Source organism: Gymnoscopelus microlampas (assembly GCF_963454915.1).
Source record: "Gymnoscopelus microlampas genome assembly, chromosome: 12".
Taxonomy (NCBI): domain Eukaryota; kingdom Metazoa; phylum Chordata; class Actinopteri; order Myctophiformes; family Myctophidae; genus Gymnoscopelus; species Gymnoscopelus microlampas.
Window position 1 is genome coordinate 33,644,580 of NC_139949.1, and position 15,622 is coordinate 33,660,201.

Genomic DNA, 15,622 nt, shown 5'->3' on the forward strand with positions numbered 1-15,622 from the left:
TATGTGCAATGGCTCATGGGAGAAGTAGTTCCTTCATTCTTATGATATGTACACACTGCACAGTCTCTGTCTTGTATCTTCACCCCTTTTCTGTTTTCCAATTAAAATAATCTAATGTTTTATGGTTGTGATTCACCAGCCACCAGGATACTGTTTGACTTGGTTCCAGGTTTAATATATATATTATACTCTTAATATAGGGAATTTCTAAAAATCTTATGGAGAAATTAACTCATTCAGTGCCAAACTTATTTATTCATGTTAATGGAATTTTGGTTCTGAGTGCCACAGCCAAAATTCATTGTAAAAAAAAAGTGCTTAGGAAGCGAGATACAGCCTTTTTAAGTTATAGGTTAAACAAGGAGTGGATGGAGCAGCAAATCTTCAAATCATCATATCTTGGGTTCTGAACATGTTTTTCCCCCAAAAAAAAAAAAAAAAAAAAAACTTTTATTTTGAATTTTTTTTTTTATTTTGAAAAAAATTTTATGACGGATTTGACGGATCGTGGCGCTCTGGGCGTCAGGCCACGTGACGGATTTGACGGATTGTGGCACTCAATGAGTTAATGGGATTTCTACTACTGGAACCTGCGCTGGTGAAAATCATGGCAGCGACTGTTACAGTACGCTCTATACACATTGGTGCCAACACATTACATCGCAGAACCCCATACTGTATTATTTTCCACCCAACAGCACAGCAACCTTGTTGGGCATTTCACTGGTCTTGTAGTATGGTGCGATCTTGTCTTAACCACTTAGTCACTATACTTTGTCCGGATCAACGAGCTCATAGATCTGCTATTTTTGTTACTTTGCAATTTTTGAAATCCTTTAAATATTTTTGGCTGTAATGACATGCCCAAAATCGGGACCCTAGCTTGCCAGGGTTAATGTGGTTAACATGACAAATGTGGTCCCAGTATTATATCAAAAGGGAATTGCTCATGACTGTGTGATGTGTAGAGACTAGAGGGTAGCTACTTACAGAGGCATAGAGGTGTCCTTCGCTGTTCATGGCTAGGTACATCCCTGTCTTCGCCCCCTGGATTGCCACAATCCGTAGTCCCACAGGAATCAAGTTGAACTGTGCTGTGTTGGGAAAACAAGTGTGTTGGAGAGAGAGAAGGAGAGAGAGATCAAATAGACTGCAAAATATAGCATAGCCTAGTAAAGCCAGATTTGTGTACGATGGAGTTGCGCGCCAAATGCATCTCACAATGCGATGCAACACGGTGCAATGCAATGCATGAGTCACGCACACATACGTATACTGTAGACCTATGTAGTACATACAACCGCACACACACATACGTATATGTACTGTAGACCTATGTATTTATTTATTTATCTACAGTCTTGACAATTAAAATCATCTCAAAAATAGATCATGTGCATATTTCTTTTAATCAAATAAGCTTCATGCATTTTGGCTACAGGCCACTAGTGATGTGGCCATGGTTAGTCAGGATCATTAGGGTAGGTACCCTCACAAAAAACATGCAGTAATCCTGGTCTCTATACTGCCTCCCCCTGGTCAGCCAACCAGTTCCTTTCCCCTACATCAGGCGGCCCCCTGATGTAGGAGAAAGGAACTGGTTGGAATAACGTGTTCCTTCCACTCACGTCCTACTGGGAAACTCCCCCCTGTCAGGTGATAAGAAGCAGCCTGCTCACTCCTCATGCATTGAAGGAAGCATGAGCTCACTTCGGGGCTCTCCCCGGGCTGGCAGAGGGAGAGTAGCGGCCAGGATTACAAGCTTAGGCATTGGCACTGGGTGAAAAATGGGTTACAAAATCGTGGGATAAAAAAAGAAAAAAAAGAAAGAAATAAAAGTCAGGATCATTGCAGATTTAAAAACTGGCTAGTGAAGTTGGCGAGGTGATTTCCAGAATCTTGAGTGTGTGTTGGCAAATAATTAAACCTAAAAATTACAAAACAAAACAATTGAACTTGAAAACAGAAAGTGTGTCTCAGGACAATTACTCACTGACAAACTTCTGAGTGGACATGCACTGATGATCTGATGCACATCTATCATAATATTGCGGAGGCCATTCTTCAAGACTTTGATGCAGCAGGGAGACGCAGAATAAACTTCATTTCAAATAGGTTGGGTTCTGAACACATTTATCAATCTCTCTCTCTCTTTGCTCAGTTGCTCTCTTGTCTCTGTCCATCTGTCTCTCACAGGCGTGAGCGCTCACACGCTCGATGAGTAGACTCACTGCATATGTAATATCTCAAGACAGATTCTGCTAACGGCAGAATAAATTGTTTTTCTTTCACTCAAAGTCCACTCCAGGGCTTCGTACAAAACACTGCTGCTAGGGTGTTAATGGGAACTAAGAAAAGGGAGCCTATAACTCGTATTGAAACCTAGCAAATGGATTGAAATAATATAGAGTTAATTAAAACATCTCAACTGTTGTACCTTGTCCTTGACCCTGTCTGACTCCTCACCATTGCACTAGGGTAACTAACCAGAACATTGTACAACCCATATCCACATCCTTTAGGCTCACAAGGGTGCCGTAAAATAACAGAGGCCATTACAGACCATTTGGCCAAAGGTATGGCACTGATAAGCAAAATGAGACTCAAAGCCATTACGAAAATGACAACTTTTCCACCAAAAGTCATCCTTATCAATAATTGTGTGATTAATAATTACGGTTACAGTATTAAGCTAATATGATCATGATTATTATTTTAGCTATAAAATAATTATTTTAGCTATAAAATAATAATTCATAAAGCAAACGAGTGCAAATACGTTCTGTCACGTGATGCTATTGTAACGTCAAATGTTTTCCTGTCTCTGCCTGTGGCTGGAGGAAAGCAGGCCTTAAATAAAATTAAGCTTATAAAACAACTTGTACTCACAATGTACAAGTTCAGGTTAAACAGGTTAGCAAAGCTCTCTATGGAGCATCAACTTGTCCATAAACCAGACTTTAAAAGACATCACAAATTACTTTGCTATGAGGAGTTCATGGAGCTCAGGAGTATACAGAGTTGAACACTAATCATGCCACACCAACAGTAGTCTAAGACACTGGAACTAATATGATTATTTGGACATGGTCTCTTGTAAAGTGGGTTTAATTCATTTATTCATGCATTCCTATTTTGTTCAAGGACTGTGTGTGGGAAGTCTATAGACACACATAGCAAAACCAGTGCCTGTTTTACACATTTGAAAGCTTGACTGTGGTGACTGAAGCAACAATGGTGGGTTATTAACTGTAATGGATATATTGGTTTATGTGTGATATTTATGTATGTAGAGCTATGTTTCGGCTGTTTTTTGTCAATCTGGTAACCCATTCGGTAAAAAAAAGGGGGGAAAATAATTCCTTTGTTTTTGCCTCTGGGGGCACCTTTTTTGTGTAGAAACCATCTAACCTAACCTGACTCCGCCAGATGGGGCAGTATTGACTTCACTGGTTCAGAATACAGCTTCCATCTGGGATCGCTCAGAGAGTAAGGCTACTCTGCACAACGGCGTGTGCGAACCAATCAGCTCATCTAGGGGCGGGATCTTTGTGAGACCGGCTGTGACGCCATCAAGAAGCCCTTCTTGCGTTGTAGTTCTTTCATGATTCATCATGGTTGAATAGTATACAAAAGAACTACTGCTGACGCAGCTACTATACGTCATGTAGACACGTCAATATGATTGGTTGATAGACGGTGATAGACAGACGGTCCAGAGGCGAAGCGTCATGACGGCCAATGGGGCCATGGTCTCGATTCGCCAGGGAAAAAAATTAATAAAAAATCAACGTAACAACATTAGCAGCCCCTCACCCTCTTCTGTTGTAGCCAACCACAGCAAGGTGCCTTTGTGTTCAAATGGCCCTCTTTTGCAATCGGCCGAATTGTAAATGAGGACCATTTGAAAACCGGTTTGGCCACCGACAGGTGCGCAGAACGCATGGATGCATATTTATAGCAGAAAGAGCTTCACATTTAACTATAGCCGTACTCATTCAATTCTGAACCGATTCTTAAAATTAAAAAATCTCTATTAGCTGTGAAGGGTCTACTCTTCTTTCATGTCTATCAGTCATGATTGTTTTGCCATCAAACAATATCAAGCAAAAAGATATTTCTGGCCCGGTCAACATTAGAATCCACGCTACGCCAGTGAGACGGTCCCATCCAATCACCTGCCAAGTAGCTTGAAAAAAAGGGCCCGCCCCGTCATCGATTGTGCTACCGAAGTCCCAGATGGAAGTAGCCTGTGAAACAAATGTGACTCAAGCTTCTTCCATCTGGCGGAGTCAGGTTACATCTAACCTGTATCTGCCCTAATGTTTTTTATTTAGGCAGGAACGAGCGCTGCCCACGTAACCGCTTGAACATAAATATGCTATCTGCACTAATAACACTACCCCATAGCCAGACACTTCAGTCAATGTCACAATAGCAATGACACTCTCCTACAGATTACAGGTAGACCATATCAACATATCACAAGAGGTGGTGATCGCCTCAGGAGACTGAACCAGAGGGAAACTTTCTGGATTCATTCCCTTTACTAGTTGATTTAACTTTTGTTATTACTGTTTGTTTATTTGTTAATATTTGATATAATAAATTGCTTTCTATATTTGGGTAATACTTGATGTTTAGATGATATGAGCTCAGGTCCTATAGTCCTTTTCCTCTGGGCTGTCACATAACACGTGCAGCGTTAAAGTTGTTCATCGATTGACTGTGCCTATGTAATTACCATCTATCAATAGGTACCCACGTGCACTTGGACACTTATTAATTGCCTAATTGCATAGCTATTCTCACGTGTCTGTATATTCATTTTGCCCTGATGAAGCTCTTCCGAAGTCGAAACATGTTGGCAGTTGCCTTTTAATAAATAAAGGCTTTTCCTCCTTTTTCCTCCTGAGTGCCCGGATCGTCTGTTGTTTTTTTTCTCATTAAGTAATGAGTTATACATTTTGCATGCAACTTCAAAGCATTAAAGTTGGGATGATAGCAAATATGTCTCTAATTACAATTTGATGGTGGGGCTATCCTTTCAGTTAGCCTATATTTGGACTAAATAGTGTGCAAGAATTTATTTTTTTGTTTCTTCTCAATTTACCCCTTTTTTGTGCCAATTAATCCTCCTCACACATCTCTGTGGTTTGCCACAGCTGTTGTACTCTACTGGCTCACCTGCCAGTGAGGATCCCGCACCGGGAGGATGTAGCCAGTGGTGGAAAGTAACTAAGTACATTTACTCAAGTACTGTACTTAAGTATAATTTTGAGTTTTTTTTTTTACTTTACTAGAGTATTTCTCGTTTTCAGTACCTTTACTTCTACTCTACTACATCTCAGAGGCAAATATTGTACTTTTACTTTGCAGATATAAATGATTATCCACTTTAGCCCTATTTTATACATAGGATATTTGAAAATAGCCGATCTACAAGCTCACAACGCATCGCATCGAGCTTGTAGATCTTCTATTTTGAAACATTTTATACTTTTACTTTTGATACTTTAATTATATTTTGATGCCAAAACTTTTGTACTTTTACTCAAGTAACATTTTGACTCACTCAGGGATGTGATGTCATTCCAAAAAAACGGACGTCCGTCCGCCCCAACTATAGGATTTTTAGAAAAACACTTCTAACTCAGATTATTTTTTTGTGTGATGAAAACCACCCGCTTTCAACGGGCCATAGCTCCAAAATGGCCAATCGCGGAATGTTATTGTTCCAGTGAATACACGGATCCCTCCCCCAACCCACGGAGACTTTTTTTTTACATTTCTGTACACAACGTGGCTTCCACAGCGTTTCAAAGATTGTCTATTTAAGGTAATAAACGCTGGCAAGGGGATAAAAAACTATGTTTAATATCTTGACGGGTAATGTGTTCAAGGACTTATACTGTAATTACGCCTTTGGCAGGCAAGTGTTGGATTTGAAAGGACATATATACGTCCTTGGCAGGCAATGTGTTAACATTACCCCAGGTGCTTGTTTCCATTGCGGTCCTTTTTACTTAATTAATCAGTAATACATGTAATACAGACAATACAACATATACATATACAAAACACAGGGACGTGCACAGATAGACTCTAGGTGGTGCTAGCCTCGCGTAGCCAGACAATATCACACGACACACTGCGTGGATATTAGTCTGGTCCCTATCAACGGTAGATTTTCTTCCAAGGGGCGGTTACAAAAAGATCCAAACGGACTCTATTAGTTAGACCTAAACCAATCAGAGCAGTGCTTCCTTGAACGAACCAATCACAGCAGTGCTTCCTTGTACGTCATTGCTCCAAATAAGGTGATAAGCCCGCCCACATTTGGATGCTGGGCCCTGGTTGGTTCCGCACAACTGCGGAGGGAGAGAATTGAAATCTCTATGGAGGGGGGCCAGACCTAATCTGCCGAGGGCTAAAGTGCATGCAATTTTGCAAAGGCAGATTCGTCTGGAACCAGGCTAAGGTGGTGCTAGAGCGTCTGCCCTTTGCCCTCTTGACCAGAAGTGCCCTTTTGAAAAAAAGAAAAAAAAACTTTTTTTCCCCCCTCCAGTTTACAGCAGCCCAGGGGTCTTCAACAGGGGGTCCGGGACCCCTAGGGGGTCCTCAGAGTTACTACAGGGGGTCCGCCAATTCTTTATGTGATATGATTTTTCTTTTTACCATAACCACTCGAAACCTAGCATCCCTTTTCTGAGGAGAACTTTAGCCAAAAGTAGTAGATCTACAAGCTTGGGCTTATAGGTGTAGAGGGATAAAAGAGCAGACCTAGTCAACAAAAAAAACTATAATTTACTTGAGCACCTGCCCCTCAAAATGTCTGCGCACGCCACTGACAAAACATAATGGAGTAAAGCCCAGTTGAATCTTAAGGTATATTTACAGATGAAGTATAGGGGAGGGGTTGGGGGTCAGAGGGTTCTACTGTCAAGGAGGTTAAGGAGTTCAACTATGTTCACTATTTTGCCTGTCCTCTTTCTGTTGCTAAATTGGTCCCGCTCACATCTTTCTATCATAGTCGCCAGTAAAATCCTCAGCCATCCATTTGTAACTCTGAGAGTATACAAATGTAAGCAAATGGACCCAAATGGGTGTGTAAAATGCAGTGGTGTAAAGTGACCAAGTACATTTACTCAAGTACTGTACTTAAGGACAATTTTGAGGTACTTTTACTTTACTGGTAGGGGTGTCACGATTCACTTACCTCACGATTCGATTCAAAATCGATTCCTAGGGTGCCGATTCGATTAAAATTGCGATTCTGCGATTAATTGATATTCGATTCGATTCTGCGATTTATTGCGATTTTCTAGGGTTTCGATTCGATTAAAATTGCGATTCTGCGATTAATTGATATTCGATTCTGCGATTTATTGATATTCGATTCTGCGATTTATTGCGATTTTCTACCCCAAATCACTTTGCTTTAATTATACTAGAACATTTTGATATAATATAAACCATGAAAAGTTGAATCATACACTTCAATGCAGCCAGATCATGTCAGTCAGTCTTTCTGACATTGATTTCAGACAAAGTGCCAGTGAAAAAGGTACTAACTTATAAAAAAAATGTAAAAAAAAATAATTTGGGGGTCCGATTTTTAAAATCGTGGCATTAAGAATCGCGATTTATTCATGAATCGATTTTTTTTGACAGGCCTATTTACTGGGGTATCTCCAATTGTCTATACCCTTTCTTCTACTCTACTACATCTCAGAGGCAAATATTGTACTTTTAATCCACTACAATTATTTGAAAACTTTAGTTACTACTTTGCAGATATAAATTATTACATTTTAAAACATACATTAACCACTTTAGCCCTATTTTATACCGACGCTATTTGAAAATACAAATAGCCGATCTACAAGCTCACAACGCGCCGCGATGCGACGTGTTGTGAGCTTGTAGATCGGCTATTTTCAAACATGTTAGTACTTTTACTTTAAGTAGATTTATGTACTTAAAGTAAAAAAAAAAAAAAAAAAGTACATTTATGTACATTTTGATACCAATACTTTTGTACTTTTACTCAAGTAAATTTTGAATTCCAGACTCCTACTTGTAACAGAGTACTACATTGAAGTATTATTATTATTTTACTCAAGTAAAACATTTGAGTACTTTTTCCACCACTGGTAAAATGGGAAAAAATAAATAAAAGAGCACCACCACCACACACATACCTCGCACAATACCCTCTCTCTCTTACGCAGACAGGCACACATGCACGCAGGCATGCATGCATGCATGCACATGCATCTTCATTCATATTGCATTTTGTATGTCTCTCTATCTCTCATTCATATCAGACATGCTTCCTTCCTCCTGCCACTGAAAATAGTATATGCCTGTATAATACATGTACTGTATAGGCTGCGTGAATGAGTCCATGCACGCGCAATGTGTATTTGATGGACAGGTAGTGAGTGATTTATGACCCCTTTTGACAGGTTGACAGGCCATGATTGAATTATGACCATGGGGCATAACCGTCCACTACCCCTCACCTTCCTCCTCTAACCTCCTCAACCCACAGACCACCACTGCGGTAGCAACAGCGAGCTCCCACCCCCGGGGCATTGTAATTGGCTAGATAGTCGTATAGATCCCTTAAAGACAGATGGACAGATGCCTCATTTGGCTAGTTCTGGTCGATAGCCTTGCGGGACACGTATGCCATAGCCGGGAGGGACAATTGCTCTGTGATTTGCAAAAACAGACATTGTTGTCGTTGACATTTTTTTTTGGGGGGGGGGGGGGGCGGGATTGAGGTCCTTGGCCAGCTGGGAGCGTGCACAAGAAATATGAAGCTGATCGGCCAAGTGATATAGGCCAGTGGTTCTCAAACTTTTTCATGTCAAGGACCCCCAAATTGACACTTATTAGCCCGCGGACCCCCATTTGAAAAGATAAGCCAGGGACTCCCCATAAGAGAAGATTTTTACGGCTCTCTAGCAGTGATTCTCTACCATTTGAATATCAAAGAACCCCCAGTTTGACATGCATTAGGCTACGGACCCCCATTTAATGGCATTTCTATCTCTGGGACCCCAATTCATATTGTGAAATCAATGTTCCATTTGTACACTCAGAGTTACAGCCCCATAAGGGTCCATTTGGTTCCTATCCATCATTTAGCTGGGGACCCCCTGGAACCCCCTCCCCGGACCCCACTTTGAGAACCAATGGTATAGGCCAAATGAGCTGCAGACACGTGCACGCACACACGCACACGCGCACAGGCAAATGCATGAATCTCCTGTCGGAGATTGTCAGCCCAATAGATCTGTCAATATGATTCATTTTATTACCTCTTGTTAACATGTTTAATGATAAGAATGTTGTTTAAAGGTGTGGCCATGTTGTGCGTTTCATTGAATATGACTGATCATATTCAACTTCTTTTTATGGATTGACATAAAAATAACATTGTGGTCCTTTGTTATCTGAGGATGCTGTCTGAGGACACTTGAATCTTGCACAGTGGGTGGATGATTCTGGAACATGATGTAATTTACAAGACTGACATACCTTAAGCAGCAGGGATCTGTTGTGAGGTATGCGTTACAAGTATTGTTTTTCTTCAGTTATTCTATTATGTGTTGGGGCTCATTGTCAATGTAATGGAAGTGGATAGCTTCCTTACACATTGTAGGGTCCATTCCTCCATCGTGTGTGTGTGTGTGTGTGTGTGTGTGTGTGTGTGTGTGTGTGTGTGTGTGTGTGTGTGTGTGTGTGTGTGTGTGTGTGTGTGTGTGTGTGTGTGTGTGTGTGTGTGTGTGTGTGTGTGTGTGTGTGTGTGTGTGTGTGTGCGCACGTGTGTGTGTGTGCGTGTGTGCGGTAGCTTTACCCTCTAACGCCATTAGCCATTAACACAAACTTTTCACAAAGAATAAGTTATACAATACAAAAACACCAGCTTTTACATTTAGAAAAATTACATTTAGAAAAGGTTGTTCTAGCAGATCAGGGACACTGTACAGTATTTCATCTTTTCCTTACTTGCTGGGGCCGGAGAACAGTTCACGGGCTACTAATCAATGATGTAGATTCCCTATAGCGTATCTATTCTGTGGCAAGCATTTGGCAAAAATAGAAGATCTACAAGCTCACAACATTGTGAGCTTGTCGATCTGCTATTTTCTGCAAAGATATTCGGTGTAGCGGGAAAAAAGGCAGAGGAGTTGTAAAGACCCCTGGGGGAATCCAGTCAATGAAGTAAGTGGTTAAGGACAGCACTATGAAGGAGTCTCATGAGTTCAAAGGTCGCTGGACGACTCATATTTTCTTATGTTCATCCTACTATGAATGCATGAAATCTCTGTAATGTCCGTGTGTACAACTGTACGTATCTTGAGAACATTTCGACTGACGACTTCAAACTTTGACAGTAACCAAGAGGGAGCCAGGAATCCGAACAGGGAACATTCCAACACCCAAGTGGCTTCTGTCCCGAGCCACTGCCGCCCAGATAGAGACCCAATTCCCTATAGACACAACATACTCGCAGGTGCAGTGATACACACGCCAAGTTGCACACACCACGTCAGACGGTGCTCAAGTTAACGCGTGATTTAGCGGGAAACAGCCATACACACACACACAGATTCCGTGCATTTATAGATAACGATAATGTTTTGGACCATTAAAGAGCCCCCGCTCTCTTAATAGTTTATAGGGGAAACACTGGGTGCAAAACATTTTTTTTATTAGTTATTACTTGTGCAGATGGCACCAGTAGAGCAATATATGTACAGCGATGCCTACATGGACAGTATGCTTTCATATAAATAAGCTCAAGCAACTCGAAGCACACACACTTACAGAAGGAGCTGCCTTCGTCCTTTGTGCCGTCCATGGTGCCATCTGGCTTCATCTGCAGGTAGTATCCATATGAACTGTACAGCCTGGTGACAATACCTTTCAGCTGCGGATCTGTGGGGCAATGGGCAAAACGGTGCTTTATTAGACAGGTGCTGAGCACAAAGGCTCAGAAAAGTATTGTTATGGTATTCACAGACCTGCAAAACCTGTAAAAGTTGTGGATGTGTGTTTGTTTGGTATAAGTGGGTAAGATCCACAGTGAATAACAGCCATGTGGGGCCTGGCGTTCAATTGCCAGCAATTATAATGCCATTCCTGCTATGGACTTTTGCTGACAGCACTCTTCATATAATGCCAACTATAGTTTACCTGCTGTGACTGTCCTTGTGTTTCAATCTCAGATTGGGTTTGAGTTGATATAGCAAATTACAAAGAGTAATACTTGTCAACACATACAGTAGACTAGCATGTCTTCTACAATATTGATCGTCATATGCTGTCTGTTATTCAGCATCATTTTATTTTCGGATATTCAGCTGTCTGATGGCATTGGTAAAGGTAAAGGTTTTAAAATGCGTCAAACTTGTTTCACATCATTAGGCAGTGCAGGGTTTAGCCTATAGGGTTGTCGCTAAACGGACATTGCGATCTTTAAAATAGAACAAACAAAATGACAACTACAATGCAACTTTAAAGAGTTGGTATTTCAATCTGGCCTTGGCTTGCGCCAGAGTAATACATTCCTGCAAATGAGTAATGCATTCCTGCGAATGAGTAATGCATTCCTGCGAATGAGTAATGCATCCTGCGAATGACTATCCGTACATTTATGAGCTGGAGGCACAGCTTGTGCCCCATTGACTAGCTCCAGTGCATAGCCTTCCTGGACACATATACCATGGCCTGGGGGGGCAAATGCTATGCGATGATTAAATATTTTCATATAGTCACAAAAGATATAGTTGCTGTTGACAAAAAAATATATATATATATATATACAGGAATTGAGGTCCTTGGCCTGCTGGCAGCTTGCACAAAAAATAACCAGGTGATTGCCCTGATCTATCGAATGTTGTAGATTGTGGAGTCTGACAGCTGAATATCCACTTCCCTTTGTAGTTTATAGCCAGATTTGGTCAATGATTGTCTTTTTTAAATCAGGCTCTCATCTGTATGGCTTGTATGGCTGTAAGTTGCTATTCTCACTATTCATATCTCTGCTGTCGGGCAGAAATCAGCTAACTCCTAAATGTAAGTTTTTCAGAAAAAAAAAAGTGGAGTTAGGAGGTTTTGTTCATCATTGATTCAGCTGGTTTAGCAGACAGTTTAGGATCCAATGGAGTTAGCTGGTTTTGTCAGAAGCGCTTTTTAATACTTTTCATTGGTTCAATGTTTTTTTTTAACAACACACAGATGTAAATGGTGTTCAATAGCACTGATTCATGGAAAACAAATGGAGTTAGCTGGTTTCTGCCCGACAGCAACGAATGCAGTACAGGCGCCATTATCTACTCTGTATATATAGTTGACTGGCTCAACTTGAGCAAACATATACCTAATGTCAACCCCACTTGTAAACAATGGTATTTTTTAGCAAACAGTTTGGGTCATTGGAGGACGAAGTCAAGTTAGAGAGCTCTAGTCTATCCCCAACTTTCTGAAATATACATAAGCAACGGGGCAGTAGAAGAGAAGAGGGAGGATGAATAGAAAGGTTGAATGTTTCATTCATGAGACCTGTCCCTGTAGCCTACTTTTGTGCTCATTTAAGCAACATAATCAGAATCCTATAGTGGCTCTGTGGTCAGTTCCCAGGTTCCCCAGCCCTCAATTGCGTGATGTTCTGCCAATCTTAAGTTCAGTAAGTTGTCTCCTGGGCCGAGTCTCTCCTCCCCAGGTCAGGCACCTTCAGTGGCAAAGACAAGGCAAACTCTGCAGATACCCTGCCTCTTAACTTGGCTTCTCAGTCACTTTCACTTAGAGAAAACAGCCCAGTTGGACCCAGCGGACTCCCATGCAGCTTTAATGAGGAGGATGAAACATGGATGAAGGAACAGTTTATGGAAAGAGACTCTGGAGGGTTGAGGATCATTTGGGAACTCCCCTCCCTATAAAATGCAACCTATGCCCTTGCTCTCTCCCACGCACACGTGCATATGCACACGCATGCGCGCGCAGGCACGCATGCACGCATGCACGCACACATGCAAGCACAGAGCGAGCTAGGGCACTGCGGAATCTGCTTGTCTTCAATCTCACACTGATGCTATAGAGCCAAAGAGGAGTGTGAGTGGTGAGTGACTGAGCGACTGACTGAGAGAGAGAGAGAGAGGGGGGGGGGGGGGGCAGAGAGGCAGACAGGGAGAATGTGGTGTGAAGGATTATTTCCCCATAGGATGAGTGCCAAGGTCAAGTTATCAGCAAAATTGCCACAGCTTCCCATATAGTTACAAGCATAGTTGCGTCTACAACGGCCCCGTCATCTCCCTTCTTTCACCCCCCCCCACACACACACACACACACACACACACACACACACACACACACACACACACACTCTCCTTCTGTCTTGGTCTCCATCCTTTAATGCAGCTTGCCAAACACCTCCATCCTCCATTTCACTTTCCCACTCCATCCCTCTTTCTCTATTCGCGCTGTCTTTCTCTCTTTAGCCCTGTTTCATATCCTGTGAGTTATGTGTGCTTTCATCCTACCTAATAACATCATACATCACCCAATCAGAGCAGGGAAGCCGTTCATTACTTGCCCCCACAGACACAAGAGAGAGGTGAGAAGCCGAAAGACAGAGAAAGAGGGAAGGATTGGAGGATATGGGGAAGAGGAGTGAGATGACACTGTGTCATTAAGAGTGACAACTGCATAAAAGCAGTGCATGTAGGCTTACATTTATTAGAAAGCCTGCGCAGTATGGGGGGTAAGCGACAATCCCAAGCTTGACGTCAGGGGCACTAAAAGTGATGTTTCACTTAGTGTGACCCAACTTATATTACACCAACACACCAATGACTCTTAAACTCATATCAGAAGGTTAAAGTCTCTGATATGACTCATAACATTAAAGATTAATATTAGGCTTAATAATAGGCTGAATAATGAAACAGAAGGTCTGGCAAGCGACAGGGATGGGCTGAAGTATGAGCAGTAATGTGAAACAATGAGTTACATTTGAGCAGTAATATGATTACTATCACTATTAGTATACTATACATTTTATAATTACCGTAACTATTAGTATTACTATTAGGTCTACTGTTAGTATTGCTATTACTAATCTCTTGTCCATATACAATAATATCTTTTATTTTACCTTAGTTCAAAATGTTTACTGGTTGGCCCCCGACGTCAGGTGCCAAACAGCAGACAAAATAGTGCATAAACACAACACTGACTTGCCGTGTCCCTCGGCTCAAGGTCACAACATCACATGAATGTATTACATTACGGTGCGCCCATGTATTCTGTCAACACTATGTCTCTCTGTGCCTGGGACGCACATTATGCTATGCTGCTCTGACTGATGTTGCAGTGTGGCATTAGGGACAAACACATTCTACACGTTGCAAGAGACTTGTCACACTGTAACCAGAGTCACTGGGTTATGCTCATCATAATCACAGGACAAAATGGACACATAAACATATGATACACCCACATACAGTTGGACACACACACACACACACACACACACACACACACACACACACACACACACACACACACACACACACACACACACACACACACAGTTTTTTGACACATAGTAACACAGCTGGGGTGAAGCATGACGATTATCTGTGTTAGCAGAGGTCAAAGCCCAAAGACAGGATGGGATTCATGACATATCCAGGTCTATACCAAGTTGTGTGATTCAAATGGGCCATATGCAATTGGAACAGTGTAATGCATGCCCTGATGTTTGTGAAACATGCCTGCCACCAAAGTCCATGTGACCCACTATGATTGAACAAAAGTGATAATGTGTGGTCACGTCACACAAGGTGACACGATAGAAGTTTCATCTCAGGCATGTGTGTGTGTGTGTGTGTGTGTGTGTGTGAGAGGAATTACGCCTAATCTACTGTGTGAGTGAAGCCGTGGATCATGGCTCATAGTTCTGTCTGTACTTTTAGGCCTGTGAGCCATGAGCCACGGCTTGGCTCACACACAGTATAAATTAGGCTTTTAGTCAGGGGAATTAAGTGGTTTGTGCTGATGTCATAATAACTATGCTCAACTTTGCGGTGTGTGACTATGTAACCAATTCTTTGCCAAATTGTGTGCTTATGATTCTTCAGATGTCCTTTGAGTCAACTGGCAACAATTTAGGGGCCATTTTGTTTTATCAAGTCCTCACTTCAGGTTTTTTGGGCCACCCCCCCCCTTATGGGATGTCTTAGGATCAACCAAGGGACATTTGCACCAAATGTTATGCTGTTATGCGATTCGTTAGGTGTCTCGTGAGTCAGCTGCCAACAGTTTAGGCGGCTGTTGTCCTGGTTGTTAGGGGACATAGGAAACATGCTGATCCAGTTCATTAGAGTGTGCATCAAATATAAGAGACAGACAGACTGCATCCCTCCCTGTCTGTTATTTATGTCAGCACACAGGTGTTTGAATTACTGTTTAACAAGCTGGTCACTGGCCAATAGTACTCTGAAAGCATTTGAGTCACTGCTCAAGCAATAGTCTCACTTGGTCAGGTCCAGCGTCTTACGTCATCATTTCCAGTGACGGAGGGTCTGAATCACAAGTCTGG

The 15,622-nt window shown here is 41.8% G+C and overlaps 1 protein-coding gene across 1 annotated transcript in view; it reads right to left on the reverse strand.

Annotated features, from left to right (window-relative positions):
• The window catches only part of fgf11b (fibroblast growth factor 11b), a gene marked incomplete at both ends in the record, with an annotated part of 40,691 nt that overhangs the window by 13,475 nt on the left and 11,594 nt on the right, over positions 1–15,622 (reverse strand). Inside the window, 2 exons of the mRNA XM_084075163.1 lie at positions 991–1,094; positions 10,846–10,956. Of these exons, the coding sequence (XP_083931289.1) occupies positions 991–1,094; positions 10,846–10,956 (215 nt within the window). The remainder of the gene's footprint in view (positions 1–990; positions 1,095–10,845; positions 10,957–15,622) is intronic.